At 27.7% G+C, this 20,609-nt stretch overlaps 2 protein-coding genes across 6 annotated transcripts; one reads left to right on the top strand and one right to left on the bottom strand.

Annotated features, from left to right (window-relative positions):
* Positions 1 to 5,223: 5,223 nt before the first annotated feature.
* Positions 5,224 to 5,583, top strand: LOC104648148 (uncharacterized). The gene has a single exon (XM_010324958.4). The coding sequence runs from the start codon at positions 5,224 to 5,226 to the stop codon at positions 5,581 to 5,583; it is 360 nt and encodes a 119-aa protein (XP_010323260.2).
* A 3,148-nt stretch (positions 5,584 to 8,731) lies between these two features.
* LOC101249377 (metal tolerance protein 1) lies at positions 8,732 to 12,673 on the bottom strand. 5 transcript variants are annotated; one of them, XM_069299862.1, is made up of 3 exons: positions 12,228 to 12,509; positions 11,464 to 11,538; positions 8,732 to 10,173 (listed from the first exon to the last, which is right to left on the bottom strand). In XM_069299862.1, the coding sequence occupies exon 3, from the start codon at positions 10,171 to 10,173 to the stop codon at positions 8,923 to 8,925; it is 1,251 nt and encodes a 416-aa protein (XP_069155963.1). In that variant the 5' UTR covers positions 11,464 to 11,538; positions 12,228 to 12,509; the 3' UTR covers positions 8,732 to 8,922. The 5 variants fall into 5 exon arrangements, with proteins under 5 accessions (XP_069155963.1, XP_004242701.2, XP_025887644.2 ...); XM_004242653.5 differs by having other exon boundaries at positions 11,464 to 11,512; positions 12,228 to 12,507; XM_026031859.2 differs by lacking the exon at positions 11,464 to 11,538 and adding an exon at positions 11,051 to 11,161 and having other exon boundaries at positions 12,228 to 12,457.
* Between the last annotated feature and the right edge of the window lie 7,936 nt (positions 12,674 to 20,609).

The following is a 20,609-nucleotide window of genomic DNA, read 5'->3' on the forward strand; positions in this document are numbered from 1 at the left end:
TGTGATGAGGTGTATGCTCTCTTATGATGAGGTTTAGCTTAAAATGTTGTACATCTTGTGGTACAAGTGGTACAATGCGTGGGGTAAAAGTTGTATAAATGTTAGTTATGGGTGTAATGTGTAAATATAGAAAGAATATACTACGAGATATGCTAACATGCATAAATTTAAAACCATAGAAGAATATTTGTAGCTAAAAATAATTTTATTTTAAAAAATCATAAGAATTTTATCTTATAAATGATATTCAGGAACCTGTATTTAAATTTGATATAATTTTATATTGTTGTAAGGAATTTAAGATGAAAATATTCGCTTAATAAAATTTTATTCATATACAAAGGTTTAATACGAGATTTTTAATTAATAATAAAAAATATTACTTATTTTATCGTTATTTTCATAGATGAACAAGTGAAATTTGTTCTAATAGTTGAACTCATATCAATAAATAATTTGATGAGTTCATGAATTAAAAATCAATATATATTATTAAGTTCTCGTGAAGATTTTATTAAATTTTGTTACTTTATAATAAAAAACGTAGGAAATGTTTATATTCATGTTTAATGTTTATATTCTTAGACTTACAATGAAGAAAAATTTTTTCTAATAAAATATATGAATATGATTAGGTTCTTAACTTCTGAAATCGAATTAAGGGTGAAAAACAAATTCAAAACTAAAAGACAAAGTAAGATAGTAAGTCTTAATTATTGAATAGATTGGCAATTTTAAGATTAATATTATGATAATAATTTTATAAATATTAAATTCATTGTTAACGCGAAAATTTTATCTCTATTTTTTTTTTGCTCTCAAGCTCAATATCACGCTTTTATGTTACTACTATCACCTTATTCTCTGTTTATTTCTGTCTAACTCATTTTAATCAATGTAAATACAACTCACTCATACATTAACTTAATAATTTTAATTTCCTTTAATTCAATTCAATCCGCACATTTTGATAACCTCCAACATCATAAACCAAATAGGCATGTCAAATTAGAGAAAAATGTCAAGGCAATTAGAGAAAATGCACCTTGATTTTTTTAAAAAAAATAATCAAGATTTATCATCAAAACTTTGAGATTTATTTTATCATATTAATAAAAGACAAAAAATTCAATAGATTATTTTTCTTGAATAAATAAACAAGTTGGCACCTAAAAAATTGTAACTTGTAGAGATATGAGTCGTGAACTTTAAAGATACGTCAAATAAAATCTAAAATTTTCAAGAAACGCAAAGAAAATAGCTTTTCATTGTTCTTTTTTCTTCCATTAATTAAAATAATAATAATAATGGTTAGGTCTATTAGGTATAACAAAACAAAAGGGAAATTTCCAAGATTTTTGGAATATTATTTGCTTGTATCTTTTCTCTTATAGCAAGTTAAGTCCTATACCTTTTTTTTTTTTTTTACAAAATCTTGAAATTGTAGGAGCTTATAATATATGTACCTTTGGTGTTCAAATGTAGGCACATCATCTTTGCTAATTTTTCTTTTTATTATTTTATAATTTTTAGAAGAAAAAAAATAGTTAAAACTGTATTGAATACGTAATATTATCGTATGTTTAAAACGTGAAAATGTAAAGATTTTTTATAATTAAAGATTCAGGTATTAGGTATGTAATATTATCATATGTTTAAAATGTGATAAATTTGATTCCAATTATTAACTAATGACAAATTAAAACAAGTTTGTCTAATTTAAAACAAAATTGGATGTTTAGCCTAACTTTTTAATTAAGTGGAAGTATACAATACAACCTTTAATGCATACCCAACTTTTAGTTTTTTCTTTAAATATTCAACTACTAAACAAATGTTTTGATTTTCTTTAACTATATAATTATATTATGGTTTATATTCTTAAACGAAACGATACATTTTTAAAATATCTTTTCATCTAATTATAATAAAATTCCAACTCTTGTAAAGAAATTCTTACCGACCGAATGGGCACCAAAATTAATGAAACAAAGGAATATACTAATTTGGGAATTGTTATTATTTCCTTTTTTTTTAATTTTTCATTTGATGTCATATGTACGTGTTATAAAGACTGGCTATAAGTTGAAGACGGTCGTTTATTAATGACAACAGAAAATTGCTTAAATAGAATTACAGTGGAAAGACTCCTAAACGGACTGAAGTAATAAAATCTAAATAGACAATAACTGTTGAAGCTTAATCTTAAATAAATAGGGTAGAGACTGCTGAAACTTAATACGACTAAATAACTAAATTGACTCGTGATGTATGTTCCAATACGCCCCTCAAGTTAGGCGATGGGTCACTAAGCCTAACTTGAAAAGATCATTCTCAATGCAGGTTTAGACAATGCCTTTGGTCAGAGTGTCAGCTATTTGATCGGCATCATGAACATGAACAACACGAACCCGTTTGGCTCCAAAATTGTCACAGTATATTAGCTTGAAGAAATTATGTGCTACGCCTTCTGTTCTAAATAAGTGTCGCTTTTTCAATAGTCAATCAGACTAATCGTTAAAGTTAATTTTGATTCATTCAATTCAGTATTTTAAAAATTATCATAAAGAAAAACAAAAAACAATAAATAACTTGGGACGGAGCTAGGGACTAATAAAGAAAGTGACTTTTTGTATTACATTAGTGAATTTTTATTTAAATTGTCTATTATTTTATGAAAGATAAATTTATTTTCATCATTCAAATATAATATATGTTAATTTTATATCATGATATAAAATCATATGACCAAGCGTCTACTTATATTCTCTTTAGTCCTTAGGTTTGCTAAAGCGGAGCAACATTTGGTTCTACTAATGATGAATACTTAAAACAAGACAAATATTATCTAAATATTAAAATGATTAGTGTTCATTTACTGATAAAAAATTGCTAATATAAGTAGGTAATATTACAAAGATAATTGGATCAAAATGAGTGGCAAATATTTTTTGAAAAATATTAGTAATATCACGTTATACTACACATGGTCTACAATAAATATCGATTCCAAAGGTGGTCCATTTTTGCACTTTTTTGGGCAAATTATGATGAGATATCTAACAAAGAAGATGCTATTATTTTGTATGTATATATCTTAATTTATGCATGTGATATTGTGACTTGTGATGTTTTATTTCTTCTTGTTTTATTACTTTTATTAACTAATATAACTCATTTTTAGTTAGCACGCATGATTAAAAGATTTAAAATTTGAACAAAAGTACTAATTCTAATATCTAACTCCATTGATCAATGTCTATTTTCTTTTGTTTAATTTACACCATGATGTTTGTATAGTTGTGTGGTCATTCGATAATTCATATTAGTGTCTAATAATCATGATAGTGTGAAAGTTACGATAGTGATCGACGGTTTGTGACTTGGCGTGGTAGTGACTAGTGCGATGATAGTGATGATGGTGAAGTTGGTTAATGTGATAGTTAGCGGTGTTGATGGTGGTGGTAAAATAATTATTGACAATGCATCGATGGTAATTGATGGCAATACTAGTTGTGATGATAGAAGTTGTTGATTGGTCGCAGTATTGGTGAAGGTGACATCACTAGTAATGTTAGGCTAATATAATTATAATTATGGAGGTGATAAGTGTGATAGCGACTAACAATAGTGAATGAAAACTGTGATGGTTGACAGTGATGATTGTGATGATAAAGGTGGTTGGTGATTGTTAATAGTAATAGAAATTGACAATGATAATGATAATTATGATGACAAAGATGATTAGTGATAATAAATGATAATTGTGAGTAGCGTAATAATCATAAAAGTTTTCCACACAAAAATAACCTCTTATTTATATAAAGACTTTGCTCTAGTTGAATAATCAAGATATGTTTAAATCATATTTTACTGTCAATTTAGTAATCACTTAAATGACTTGAAGATCAAAACCATTTACATTATTAGCTTACTAATATATTTTTCGTAATCAAATTATCTCCTCCTCTTTTTTCTTTTTTTTTTTCAATAATGAAATTTCATCTTAATAAGAGGATACTTCAAGTGCTCAACTATTTTATGGAGAAAAAAAAATTCCAGATTTATCTTTTATATAAATAAAACATGTTTGAGAGAAGTTTTATACATTAATTAACACTTAAAAAAGTCATTACGTGATCAACTAATAATAATAATAATAAACCAAAAATTTCACTGAAATTATTTAATTTTGGAAGGTACATGACAAATTTGATCCTTTTTAAAACCATAATGATCTACTCACCCCAACCCCACAACCAAAATAACGGTGGTTAATAATGTGTGATGATTGACGATGTGTTGGTGATAGCTAGCGATTGTGTTAATTATGATGATAAAGGTGATTGTTAGACTGACAGTAGAGATTCATTACACAGTGTTGGCGGAGGTGATTTCATTGCTAATGTTAGTATATATAATTAAATTCTGTATAACTAATCTCTATATAAAATAATATATAATTTTGTCTTATAACTAATCTAATTACTAATATTTACTGGGTTTAAGTATAAGAGTATTGAAATCACTTATGAATTTAACGTGAATTATTGATTGCATTCTTGAACTATCTTCATTCTTAAAAATATTCTTATACTTGACTAAGTAATCTTAAATACACCATCAAATAATCAAATTGTCACATGATATAATTAGCGATTTCAAACTCTTGTACGAGTTAGAGACGTATTTCATCCATATGTTAAAATCAATAGTGTATTTAAGTTCAGTTAGTCAAGTAGATAGATTCTTTTAAGGATGTCAACTGTTCGAAAATAGAATTAATAATTCGTGCTAAATTTAAAAGCGTTTTCAATATTTCTCTCTGAACTAATACTTAAAAAGAATATCGTTATATGGTCTCATAATAAGAATTATTAATTTTCTTTAATATCAATTTTTTTTTTATTCATTTATGTTATAAAAATTATTCTCATCTTGAAGCTTCATTAGGAATCAAGGACAAAAACAAAACTTATTTTCTTAGATTAATAATAATAGTAATAATAGACCAAAAATTTAACTTTATAATAAATTTATTTAATTTTGGATATTATTACATGACAAATTTGACCCTTTTTTTTAAAAAGCCAAAATAACTTAACCCCACCCCCCACCCCCCACCCACCACCCATTTCCCCTATATCTTCCCTTCAACACTTCTTATACCTTTAGCCATTTTTCAATTTCTCTCTCCCTTCACGAGATTTATTTAATTGAAAAATGGCTACGGGAGCTGCCGGCGACGGCCTATTCCGGGGAGTATTCGACGGATGTATTTCCGGTCACGATATGGGGATTCAACAGAGACCGTACCACCGGAACTGTAGCTGTAAACTACATAAATCTCGTGGAAATTGCTCTCATTCTTCTCGTTGTACCAACGTATCTTACCCAATTCGAAGATCCTGGAGCGAAAGCTGTTTATCGTTGGCCGCCGGCGCTTACGCCGGTGCCTCCGGTCATTCATCGACGTGCTCTTCTCCGGCTTCCGGCGTCGGCGGGTCGGATCTCACCGGAAAGAAGAACTTGGTTCATTCTACTAGTGATGAATATGACGACGTCGTTTTGTTTAAGGTTTGATTGAAATTATTTTTTGAATTAATATGATTAATTCATAAAGTACAAAATTATTGTAAACAATGATTCAAAAAATTGTTTATTTATTTATTTATTTATTTATTTTGGGGTTTTCGTGTTCATATATTAGAATTATGAAGGGAAAAAAAAAGATATTGGACAAATTTTTCTTTTCTTTTATATTTTTTATTTTATTCTCATGCAAAAATTTCATTTTTTAGGAGTATTAATTTTTCTAATTCAAAATTTAAAATTGATAGAATTTATAACTATATACGAACTATTGGTATTAAATTCATTGTACCTTTAAAATTAAAGGTTCCAAATAATATTTATCAAAATTACAACAACGTTTCACTTGTATTTTTATTTTATATCGAAGATATTGAATTCAGATAAATACATAGAATAATATTAAATCACGTTTTAACTTATTATATTGTTAAATAATAATATTAGCACCTTATTGATTATTACCTTTTGCCCTTTAACATTTAATACATATTATTGTCTCTTTTTTTTTTTTTTTTTTATGTTGTATAATGTAAATAGTTCTTTTCTTTTTGTTTTATGAGTATTATATAAAGTTATATTATTATCCCGTTGAGCTAAATTGTTGGAAAAATTATATATTTATTTTATAAATTTTTTTATTAATTAAATCGAAAATCAAATCGTAAAGGATCATAAACTGATTAAAAAATATGTTATGGTATTAGTTACATTATTATCATTTTATCATGTTGAGCTAAGTTGTTGTAAAAGCCATATAATTATTTTATAAATATTTTTTTATTGATTAAACTGAAAATTGATTCGTAAAGGATAAAAAAAATTGATATATATATTGTTTTAACATATTTAAAAACTAAAAATTGATAAACAGATTCGATAAGTCGTAAAATTGAATTGAACGAATCGATTAATGCACACCCTGGTGGGTAGGGTTATCTGTGCAAAATCTTAATATTTAATGGTGCTTATTTAGTTTAAATATTGTTGTTGTTTAGAGATAATTTTAATTAATTTCACCTAATTTTTAAATCAAGATCTAATCTAATACAATTTACAAGCTGTATTTTACGCAAAAATTAAGAACACAGGTTGTATTGAAAGTAGCACAGCACATGTGAGCACTAACTTTTGAGTTGGTATTACAAAAAATGGTTGGTCCCTAATATTAATTGTTTTGACTAATTCAATTTATTTCAAAAATATTTTGTGTTTTTGCTTTTGAAAAAAAAAAGAAAATCTTTTTACTTTTTTAAATTGATTGTTTTAAGATCGGAGCTACGTGGTTGTCAGGATATTTAATTGGACATCTTTTATCGGAGAAAAATATTATATATAGAAGTAAAATAATATATTAAATAATTTAATAAACGCTTAATACAATACATGTACAAATTTCAGTATCAACAAAAAGAACTCCCTTTTCGAATAAGTTTTTGTGATAAAATGTTTAAATATTATTCGTAAAATTTCTGACTCCGTCATTAAAGTAAAATGATGATTAAGTTAAGTATCATTTAAATATCTTCTTAGGCCAAATACACAAGCAGATCTCTAAACTTGTTGAATTTTTTTTCCTCAAGTACTTTAACTACGTCGTTTTCTTATTGAATCGTTGAAACTCCATAATTTGTTTCGTTTAAAACAAACATTGTTGTCTGATGTGAAACCAGATCTGTGAGGGGGTTGATAGAGGATATATATGTTGTTCCACAAATCATTAGTCCAATTGATAGTGAAAATATTTAAGAATAATTGTATTTTACTTCAAGTCATTTGAACACATTAGAAAACAAATGAGACTAACACGGTTAGTCTTCATTCCTTCAATCAAAACTATTATAATTCGAACACAATTGAAGACATTTACAATAGAAAAACTGATCAAATTCAACCAACAATGTTTTAAAGAAACAAATTATGGATGATTCAATGATTTAATTGAAAAATGACGTAGTTAAGATACCTGAGAAAAAAAAACCAACAAATTTAGAAATTTATTTATGTATTTGGCCATCTTTCTTATGATTATTACAATAAACCATGATTTTGTCCCAAGTACTTCAGTACTTTAGGCCAAGTACCCTCTGTGAGACCACTAAAATAAAATTAACAATATATAAGTGTGGAAATAGTAAAATTTGAATGTAAAACATTACTGTTAAAGATTATGATGAATTCAATAAGATCTTTTCGTTCTTTAATAAAGATTTTAATTTTGAACTCTTTAGAAACGATCATATCAAGATATCAAAGTAAGATCTTTTAAAATTATTGAAAATTTTATTTTTTTAAAAAAAAATTATTATTTTTTAAAAAATGACAACTTTACATAAAGATGATCCTATAATCCATTAATTAATTATGCTCGAATTTTCTTTTAATTTTATATAATTAAACATGTTTCTCACACACATTTTCACTATTCCAAAAAAGTCAAATTTGTTCAACTTCTTATTATTTTTAGAGCTTCCTTGAAACTATCTTTGATATTTCAAATACCAATTTGTTTAGCAATTAGATAATGACATTTTCTTTATATAATCGTGATGTTCGGATCCTCTTTCGTTGATTAATTATATAAATTTTTATCACTTTTATTTAATAATACGTATCAAGTAATTTCATCTTAGACTATACACCTTTAAAAATGTACCTTTTTGAAACAAATAAGAATTCATTATTTTGAGATCGTCACTAGACGTCTTAATTAAGACTTAAATAATTTAACAAAGTTGAACTGAATCATAAGAAAACATATATTCGTGTTAGAACCATGAGATTGGGGAATACCCCCCCCCCCCAACACACATACACATATATATACACATATCTTTCCATCTGCTTATCAGTTTTTTTGTTTTCACAGACTAATTAAGAGTCGTTTCCTTTTGATTAGGGATACAAAAAATGTGAATTGAAACATCATAACTCAATTTTAAATAACGACTTTATCTTTTTTAGAAATAAAATAGTTGTTATTTAATATCATAAACATGGATGAAACTTAGCTAAGGTCTGGAGAAAACATTAACACTGACGAATAATGACTTTCCATTTCAAACCATAGTGTTATGCTGTAAATAAGAACCAAACAGAACATAAAAAAAAAAAATACTTTAGAAACTGAAGAGTGAAGTTCAACTGAACTTGAGGATATTGATTCATGGAGAAGTAAAGCAAGCCAACATGCTAAAAGACCATGATTTACTAAAACAAAACAGATACTGGAATCGCTTAGCCAGATGATGTTTTACTGTTTCAACTAATATCCGAAAAAATATAGAAGCCAATGACGAGTACAACAGGCAAACAAACTTTACCTCCACACTACTCTCTTTCTATTTGAATGGTAACGTGGCTAATGTTATATTCCCTTCTAATATAATCGATAACCTTATCCAGCACCATGTCAGCATCAGCATCAGGTTTAATCTTGACATGGCAAGCCAAGAGTACTTTCCCGACTGTAATCGCCCAAATATGCAATTCATGGATTGCAACAACCTCTTCCATCTCACAAAGACCCTTCTCAAGCCTTGTTGCGTCGATTTCTCTAGGTGTGCTCTCCATTAATACTTCAAGAATACTCCGAATCATCCTAATGGTTGTGGCAAGAACAATGACAGAGAAAATGAGAGTGCAGATGAGATCAATGATTTTCCATTCTGGTTTATACCATATGATAGCTCCTCCAATCATGACGCCTATGCTCTGAATAGAATCTCCTAATACATGAAGATAAGCCCCCTGAACATTTATATTCCGCTGCTTCTTTTTCTTTTCACCTTCACCCTCACAGGAATCCTTAAGTAGAGGCACAGTGTTGTCAGCGTCGTGTGCATGGATGTGTTGATCTCGGTTTGAAGGTCCCTCATTATGGTGATGGTGTCGGCTAACACTAATTCCATGTATATGTTTATGCTCACCGTGGGCATGTTCATGATCACCGTGGCTATGAGCATGCTCTTCATGACTATGACTGTGTTCATGGCCGTGGTCATGACCGTGGCTGTGTCCATGGCCGTGGCCGTGGCCGTGATCATGACCTAGCAAGAGTGCCATGATGAGGTTCACTCCTAATCCAAATGCAGACACCACAAACATGAGGAAACCTTGAACTTCACCTGTATCATGTATAAGTCGAGCAATGGCTTCGTAAACAAGGATCCCAGCTAGAAGCCATATCATTTGGATAGAAACTAGTGCCCCAAGTATCTCAATTCTAAAAAACCCATAGGACTGGCGTGGATTAGCCTCCCATCCTGATGCCCAGAGTGAAAACAAGGATATTGCAAAAGCTGCAACATCTGACAATAGATGAGCCGCATCCGTCAAAATTGCAAGACTGTTGGCTTTAATACCTCCGACAACCTCGACAGCCATAAAAATGATGCATAGGACAACCGCAATGAACAGTTTCCTCATAGATGCTGATCTCTCCTGTGCATCCTTAGACATGGTGTTAACATCTGAGAATCCACACGGTGCTGAACCACAGATTTTAGTCCCCTTCTCTTGACCTGTTATGTCAACACTCACCTCAATTACTTGTCCATGTTCCAGATTCTGCGTATCCATCTGGAAAAACAGATTTATAAAATTGTCACTCAGTAACAAGATAAATGAGTCTAACTATCTAAATGTGTCCCACATGAGTCATTGGCTCATTCTAAATCATGATAAGCCCAGATAGAGTTAGTAGTACTCCGTCTTTATACATAAAACGACAAGCAGAACAACAAATGCACAGCTCAAACAAATTAATCAGTGTCACTAGCTACGAGGAAGCAACTATAAACATGGATCTAGATATTTCAAATGACAAGCGTAGACTTGTATCAGTAATACAAGTGATAGACTGGAGGCACTCGAAAATTCCTCTGCCGAGTTCTATTAAAATCTGAACATGCTACATCTCATTGACTATGTCAACAAAAAGAAAGTTAATAACGAAGGTATTTGTGTTATCAGTCCTCAACTTATGGCATTCATCTAGTTGGAGCAATCTACAACAAAGAACATTTTCATAAGTACAATGTGTGACTAAACTTCCACAGAGAAAAGCAGATGCACTTAGATACTGCATTGATTCATTAAAATCTCGCAGCTCCAGAATCGTTAATCAAAATAAACAACAGTGGAACTAAACACTTTCCAAACTTAAACCAGACTCAAACTTAGTTCAGTCCCAATAAGTCTGAACTGAAACAACTACAAATATAGATTTCAGCAGCAGCAGTGCAAAATTTCATTCACATCAACTGCATGAGCCTTCTACTCGAGAGCTGTAACAATTCTCAACTCCATTAAGTTTAAATCTAAAAGCAAAAATTTAATATTTCGTGCCATATCTAACCACAAATAAGCAGCCTAAGGGAACTCTTCAATCACAGCTAGGAATTCCTTAATCAATGAAGTTTCCACTAAAAAACAGCAACACCTCGATGGCATTTACCTTTCCAAACTGAAGTCTAGCTCAAGTTGAACTCTCAATTAACAGCACCCAAGAGACCAAAACCACTCCCTGTTTGGAATTCAAGTCCAGAACAAGTTCCTCACTGTCGAACTAATTGTCGAAAATTACAGGTCAAATCAAAGAAGCCAAATTCTAATTCCCAATAACAAGAACCAGTAAAACTTTCAGTTCACAACTCAGTAAAAGACAGCTCAAAACTTGATAATTAAGAGCTGATAACACAAAACAAGATGAAGCATTAACACAGAATTCGCTAGTGTTTGGTCATAGTATGTCCTAAACACTAGCTAAGACCAGGTTTTGGGTTTCTGGGACCTCCGCTCGAAAAATTTCAAGTTTCAACTTCAAAATCTAACTAAGAAGCAATCAAAGGGGGGAATTGATGCACATACCTTAACCCCTATAAGTATGTCCTATACACCAGCAAGAAAAGCCTATAGACTGAAAAAGACTTCAGATATATAACTCTGCATATGTATATGTAAATACACTGAAAATCATGATATTTTATCAACCCAATGTTTAAAGTACATTAAGAAATAAGCACACATCATCAAAAACAAAGATAGGACCAAAAGTAAGGCTAAAAGAAAAGCTGACACAATGATAACAAAATAACTTTAAACAATTCTCCCAATGCAGTATAAAAAACACAAAAATCCAAAAGCCAGTAAGCAATCCACCTAAAAAGTGCATCATACATATCTTAATCAACCCAAGATTCAATTACTCCAGCAACAACAACATATCCAATGAAATCCCACGAAGCGAAATAAACCAAATCAAAGTAGATATGAGCAAAAAGAAAATGGCAACAAACAAACAGTAACAACAATGCAATTATCAAAACACAATAAACATCAGACACGATAACAAGATTCAATTACACAAGTAGAGAGTCAGACCTTACCCCCTGCCTAATGGAGAGGCTGTTTCCACACACCCTTAACTCGAGTACAACAAATCAAAGTAGTTACAAAAAAGTGCTAATGACAATGCAGAAAACACAGCAACTAATAAGAAAACAGCAACAACAATGCAATAACTGAAACACCATAAACATAAAGAACAGATGATAACAAGATTCAATCACAACAACAACAAGAAAGAGAAAACTAAACAACCCTCTAAACAGAAAACAAAATTGAAGGGGTACCTTACAAATCTGAGCTGAGATTTCAAAAGGGTATTATAAAGATTGGATTTTTAACCGACCCAAATCATCAAATTCACCAAATTTAGCTATGGTGGCTTATGCTATATAGGCTGTAGGCATAATATGGGGTATATACCCTATATAAGAAGGGAGAAAAAGGGGGAAGAGATAAAAGGGAATCAGAGAGATGCAAAAAACAAAAATCCAACTGTATATATTGGGACGGCCACAATGGATTTTGGGGAAGATTCTTTCTTGGGTTTTGTATACGAACTTGATTATATTTTTGACCAAAATTGAAGTGGGATTTATTGGATGTGAAAGAAAAAAAAGAAGACAAAAATAGTTCCGTCTTCTATCGAAATTAGTCTTTTTATCTAATAAATTATACGTGTATATTATATTTTATATATATATATATATATATTTCTCAAATCGTATGAGATGCACTTGTTCTACATGACAAATTATTACATGAGATGTATGTTTGACCTATTTAGCGTGTAAGGTGAACGTGTCATGTAATTGCGTGAGAATTGCGTGTTTTACCTTGCAAGATGCGTGAGGTACACGTAGTTTACATGAGATTTGGTATGTGTTTACTTGTATAATTTTATTATAATTTAATTAAATACTTAATTGGATGAACACGAAGTTAAAGTACATAAATATGAGATAAAGTCAAATTAAACATATTTTGTGTATTTTAATTTTTAAAAAGAAAAATCCAAAAATATTCTTAAAGCTCTCATAAAATGTTGAAAAATGCATCAAATAAAAATGGCAAATATTATTAACTTAGATTCTAGTTTTAGAAATGAACCATAACTTAAAAAGTAAAAAATTTACACATTCAAATGTAAATTTTTGGGGAAACGGTCTGAATTTTTTTTTAACTTTGATCAAAATTATTGTTACGATACTAAATTTTATGAACTATTTAATAATGTATTTTTAAAATATATATATCCCCCACACGAATACAATACATTTTATAATTATGAAATATTTTTTATCTTCATTTCTATGTTATTTTAAAACTAATCATCCTATTTAATTTTATTAAAGATAATCAAATTGCTCTTTCATACCAAAACAGGCAACTGCTTTTGCATAAAAACTTCTTTTATTAAATAATTAATACTTTACTTTCACTAATCACCTTATTAAATTTTATTTAAAATAATCAAATTGTCTTATTATGCCACACACCAGACATGTTAATCTGTTGTCTGCGTTTAGATGAAAATTTTCACATATATACTTAATTATATCTTGGGATAAAAAATATTTCATCGTCATTTTATGAGTCTATAAATATTTTAAAAAGTTAACTATCTAAATTTCTAGTGATGTGTTGTGCCATATGGAAATAATCCTTCTACCTAAGCGTTTTCAATTAAGATTTATTAGAACTTGACCTTTGACGGTGATAAAATCTTGATATATTGCCACTAAAAGTTATGAGTAATTTTTTGTAGTGACTACGGCTACAACAATCAGTTGCTAGTAAAAACTATTATTTTAATTAAAAAAATGATAATTAATTTTCAGTTGCAATTAGATTTTATAAAATAAATAACTTGCACCATTATATTAAAATGTCCAATATTATTATGAAAATCATCAGAATTAATTTTCGATTCAAATCTCCTATTACATAATGCATCATTATCCATTTTATTCATTTACATGAAATAACAACAAAAGATATAGTGTCTTCAAACTCCTCCTTAATCGATATCATTTTTTATTTTTTAAAAACAATGAAGAAAAAAAAATAAGAATTTCATGTTAAAAAATCTTTGGTGACGATATTCTGGGCTTTTGTGACGACTATTGTTGGTGCTAAAGGTTTATTTTTTTTAGTGAATCCTAGTTGGCAACGCTAAGGTGGAGGGATTAGCTCCAGTAACTTGTCACTTCATTAAAAATTTGAGTTATTACTTTTTGAAGATATTTATGATCTCTTAGAATAACGGCGCAAATATTTTTTATTTCAAAATATAATGAAGAATATAAATAATCTATTTTATATAGATCAGGAACAATTTTAACCCTTTTCCTAAAAAAATTATAGGAATTAAACAAAATTTACTGTTTATCAATATATAATTTCAAAAGTGGTTTTGAAATTAGTGTTTAGTTCATATTTAAACTTTAAAGTGAAAGTTGAACTTTTTTTTTTAATTATTTCTTATTCGATATTTGATATTTATAATCCAATTAAATTTGAATTAATATCAATAAATTCCATATCGAAAATATAAAGGTTCTAATAAATGTGATTTCATGTCCAAAAATAATTTAATTCCTATACTTTTTAATCAAAAATAAATAAATATAATATATTTATCGTTCCATCACAATTCACATGTTCGTCTGTTGGGAAATTTGGAGGCATTTATTACAATATTTTAAAAGATTTGTTAACTTCTGTCTTTTTTTTGAGAAATTAAAAAACCTTATAAATCATAAATGTACTTGTCCCTTTCAAATTATCTATTGTTATTTATTGAAATAGTCATTTAAATTTGCATTCTTCACATTTCTTAAATAAACAATCATATATACACTATATCAAAATTAATTATTATCAACACCTAATTTTTAATTAATGTTAAAAATGATAGTAACTATTACTTTTTATATATGTCCTTAAAATCTTTTGTGACATTGCTTTAATAGAACTTAACTAATGTCGATAATGAGTTTAACATTCTTTATTAATGTTAATACCATTAAAAATATTTTTTGTTACAGAGATATAAGAATATTAAGAGAAATATATGACTTATTAAGAGAGATATAATTAAATATAAGATATTTAAAATGAGATAAAGTAACCTTCATAACATATAAGATGTGAATATCTAGATTAAGATGATTCGAACATGTTTATATACGCCTCAGTATGAAAGATTAGCGTTTAAGGGATTTAATTAGGAGAAGTATTAATGTAAGGTGCTAAAGCAGGACATGACAAAATTTTAATTTATTGATGACATGACTCTTGATACTATTTTCGATATTTTCTTTTACTTTATCAGAGATAGCTCAAGCATATTAGTGTCCTAAAACAAAAATCAAACGGGCCTTAAACATGAATTGTTAGTAACTTTTATATAATTGATTTCTTCTAGTTTTCAATTGATATTATAACCAATCTTGTTTAAATTATTTTTTATAAGATATAGTAGTCTAAATTAAATATGTCAAATTTCTTCTAATATTTTCTTCATTTTTCATGAAAAGTTGACTTTTTCTATAAACAGTATTCAATATTTGCTAAAAATAATAACTTATAACCAAATGAAACCTCTTAAATTTGAGAGCTTAAGAAACATATCTTTTTTTTAACATTATCGAGTCACCTCTGTACTTTATTAATGTACTATTTTTGTTATTTATATATTACTTTGTCTCGTATATCCTTCTTTTCGCTTTTTACTTCTTCTATTACTTATATCTTCTTAAATAATTGTATTTTACTTTCATTCAGCCGTGTGTCTTTCGCGAACATACTCTTATTTCATACAACAAAGAATATTCCTTAATATTTTATACTATATTTTCATTTAAATTGTTTAATGAAGATAATCTAAACCAATAACATTCTTAAAAATTATATTGATTATAATTTTTGTACTTAAAAAAGAGGTACACATTTAAGATTTTCATTACCTTTTTCAATAATTGAATGTATGTCATCAATGTTAAGATGACAATAAGCAATAACTTTCCACCTATCATTGTCATGGAGTAATTATGTCAAATTTATTAACTACTTTCTATTTTTATTTTTTTTTTAAAAGAAAAAATTATCTTCCTCCAAAAAAGAAATATATTAATTAGAAAAAAGCTTTTAACTACTTTAGGGTGCGTTCGATAAAAAAGAATTCATAAAAAAATTATTATTTTAGAATATTTATATGTTATCCAGTAAAATATCATAAAAGATAAGGTAAAAGATATTAGCCCAAAAATATTTATATATTATTTATTAAAATATTATCTAGCAGAATATTTATTAATTATTTACATCAACTTTTCAAATAATATCATTTTTTTACAAAAAAAAAATGATAGACAATCATAACGTGAACTCCATGTGTTTTTTTTTTCTTGTGGCAGACAACGATAACGTGTACTCCAAATGTTAAAAAGAATTCCCTCTGCCAACCTAATAAAAATATTTTCTAAAAAATAAGTAGATTTTTTATTTATTTTTATCAAAAATATTATTGAAAAATATCTATATGTTATTTAATTAAATGCAGAGACGAAATAAATGGTAAGTGATAATTTTAAGCTATTTAAAAATTATGTAAAAAATATTATAAATTGTAACTTTTAATATATTTATATGACTAAAAAAATATATAATTTTAGTTCAAATTTTTGTAGTTTGACTCTAAGAAAATTATGCTAATTAAAAATGAACGAAAAAATTATATTAATATGTTGCCTGCTTTGACATGAAAACTCCCTGTTATTAGATAGTTAATTAATTTGTAATCACTTGGATTTTAGTGACATTATAATTAAATTTTCTATTTTTGTTTGTAAGTCAATTATTTTATCAAAAATATATATAAAATAATCAAATTATCTCTCTATATCATAGCCAACAATTTATATATTGATATGTTAGCTTACTATTCCCTCTTATTATAGCAATTAATCTGTAACCAATTGAATTTTTGTAACATTATTATTAAAATCTCTATCTTGTTTTTAAACTAATCATCTTATTTAATTATTATTTAAGATAATCAAACTGCTCTTTATACCAAAACAGGCATGTTAACCTGCTGCTTTTGCATAAAAAACTTTTTTTATTATATAATTAATACTTTGCTTTCAACTAATCACCTTATTTAATTTTATTTTAAGTGATCAAATTATCTTATTATGCTACACCAGACATGTTAACCTGCTACTTGCTTTGACATAAAAACTCCCACTTACTAATAAATTTTGCAATTAGAATTATTGTTTATGTAAGTGTGAAGAATTTTTTTAATTAATTAGTGGTGACACATTTTGTTTGCAAGTTGTTGACTAGTATTAGCATATCAATTCTCTAAAGGTTGAAACCATTTTTTTTTCTTTTTGGGATAAATACTTTTTTAAATTCCTTTATCTTAAAATTTTGGATTCGATTGTTAGTAGGTAAAAAGTTATTTTTTATTAGAGAACTTTTCAGTTTAATTCAGCGAATCAGTGTGTTCATCAATTAACTAGAATTTTGAATTTTATGATTGATGCTATGGAGCGGATAATAGATCTCCCACCTTTAATTCATGATGTACTCAAACTTTGATTTATCAGTAACTAATCAAAATAAAAAACCATATGATATCCCTCTCCTATGTTATATTGAACTAATAAAAAAAAGGTTATATTTAGCTATGTGAAGATAGGTCGACACTAGAATTTTAATTTTAATATTTTTTCATAATTTTATATATATAATAGATCTTCCATCTTTAATTCATGATGTACTCAATTTTAATTTATCAGTAATTAATCAATATGCTTGATTAAAAAAAAAACATATGATATCCCTCTCCTACGTTATATTGAACTAATAAAAAAAAAAGTTATATTTAGCTATGTGAAGATAAGTCGACAGTAGAATTTTAATTTTAATTTTATATATATATATATATATAGAGAGAGAGTGTTAAAATATTTATTGGCATTATTTAATATTGGCAACATTAAATCGTATAGTATTTAGAGATATTTGTAAATAATATTAATTACTGTTAAAAATATATCGCTAATAATAATTAAATTATTAGTATCAATTAATTATCGCTAAAAAACATTTTTGATCCCGTATCTAAGTCCCATGCACCCAATTGCTTGCATGTGAACACCTGGCCAGTTGAAAAGTTTGTGTAAAATTGTATTACTAGTAAACTTAAATCAATAATTGACATGTTCAATTATTGATGACTCCCATTTAACCAGTCTATTTACTATTTAGTGGTAATTTATTCCAAAATAAAAACAAATAATCAATCCAAAAAAAAAATAAATCAAACATGACATCCCAACTACTTCTTTTTTTAAGTCATATAAATAAAAATATTATACTAAACATTTTGCAATTAGAATATTGTTCATATAGTGTGAAGACATTTTTATTAGTGGTAACACATTTTGTTTGTAAGTTTTTGACTAGTATAGCATACCAATTATTTAAACATGGAAACTTTAATTTGAATATATATATCTAATCTGCCATTAAGTATTCATTTAATTTAATTAATTATAGTTTTGAATTTTTAAATTATGAATTCAATTATATATCGTCATATAAATTAGGAGGAAGGAGTAAATTTTTCAGAATGACTTTAATATATGGGCAACTTTCACATATAGCAAACAAAAAATTCATATTTGTATGCTACAGCAAACTTTGCATAATTGCGCTCCATAGCAAACATAAAACTGTATAATTTGCTATACATATATAATTGCATAATTCGCTGGCCTAAATTGTATAATTCGCTGGCCTATTTCGTTGCAATTGTATAATTTATTTTGCATACAGTTGAATCGAATTAAAATATATGTATATTGCATAATTATAAGTGTATAGCAAGAAGATATATGTTTTTCTCGCTTTATACAAAAACGGAAACACAATATATACACTTTTGTTGTATAAAGCTACAGAAAATTGTATTTCACTGCAATTGTATAATTCGCAATTGTATAATTCATTGGCCTTTTTCTCTGCAATATTTGAAGTAAAATATTTGTAAATTGTATAATTAAGTGTATAACACGAAGATATACATTTTTGCATGTGTATATACAATTTTCTCTCGCTTTATACAAAACAAAACAGAATTATACACTTTTGTGTATAAAGCAAGAGAGGCGAACGAGAATGGAGAGTGGCGAGCGAGATTTTTGGGAGAGAGACGCTGGCAAATTTTAGCTAAGGTTTGCTATGGAGCACAATTAAATCAAACCCTAGCTATTCCATTTAATTTAGGTTATTAGTTTGCTATTATATACAATTTTTCCTTAATATATTTCTCCTAATACTACTAATATCATAATACTTATCAATTATGGTAATTGCATCGTGTGATAAGTATTTTTTTTTATTTTTAACGTAAAATTTAAATTTAATTTAATTTTTAGAAGAAAAAAGAAAAAAAAAGATTATGGTATACAAGTCAAACTAGTGAAATGGGTCAAAGTAGAAATAAAACACATAATACAAAATATGCTTATGGAAAACAACAACTGACACATTGGAAAGTCCTTTGAGACATTGGGGCCTTGGCCTCATGCAATAATCACAAAGAAGCCAAATGTCTATTTAGTTCATTGAACAAGAAAAAATTGTGTGTGTTCGATGATAGATTTAGAATTTTTGTTTTGAGAGGTCAAAAATAAAAAATGCAGTGTTAAGATACAATATACGTAAGATACAAAATTGTCACATAGGATGTCAAGTAAGATGCATGCGTTTACTTGTTCAATTCTATGCAAATTTAAGTAACTATTAAGTCACACAAAAAGTTAAAGAATGTTAGATGTTGTTAAAGGATGTGTTTATGTATTACGCCAAAAAAAAACTTTTATATATACATTGTACTTTTTTGTCGAGAGAGATTGTGAACACCCTTTTGATCCCCCAGATTTTGTGACGTTCGTGATAGAAGGCGAATCGAAAACAATGCATATATTTATGTATTTGACTAGCGAATGTAATTTGCAACTTTCCAATTATTTATAGAAGGAAAACAAACATACATATCGACTTAATTATGGTATAGAACAGCGGCGGACCTAATGAACCCCCTCGACCAAAAAATTACATTGTGTGTTTTAAGGTATTTTTAAGAGTTTTTATGTTTATATAATGATTTCGAACCTCCTGAATGTAAGATTAGAGGTTGACTTAGTGATTAAGGAATTGTGGTTTCAAGATCAAATCTTAGATACTCTTTTTTTTTTCGAAAATCAAATTTTAGACAGAACTTTTTTTTAAAACCCCGTCAATGAAAATTTTGAATCCGTCACAAAAAACATTCATTATGTTTTATATGGAATGAGATGACACAATTTTAACAAACCCTCCCCTAACACAAATTCAGTACCTACCCTGACCCAAACTAAAGAAAAATTAGGGGCCCAAAGCTGTCATTAGTACATAATTAGTGTGAGTTTCGTCGATAATATATATACATATCATATCATGTTAAGAGTATTTTTAAATCATTTTTGGTAAAATAACCGATATCAGAATCAATATAATGGTTCAATAAGATGAGTATGGAATTTGACGAAGTAATGGTGTGGAACACAACTTACTGTCTTTGCCATCAATAAATATGTGAAACTTAG

This window comes from Solanum lycopersicum, chromosome 7, assembly GCF_036512215.1.
Source record: "Solanum lycopersicum chromosome 7, SLM_r2.1".
Lineage (NCBI taxonomy): Eukaryota > Viridiplantae > Streptophyta > Magnoliopsida > Solanales > Solanaceae > Solanum > Solanum lycopersicum.

Coding starts and splice junctions, on each gene's coding strand:
- LOC104648148 (XM_010324958.4), top strand. CDS start 5,224: ATGGCTACGGGAGCTGCCGGCGACGGCCTATTCCGGGGAGTATTCGAC.
- LOC101249377 (XM_004242652.4), bottom strand. CDS start 10,173: ATGGATACGCAGAATCTGGAACATGGACAAGTAATTGAGGTGAGTGTT.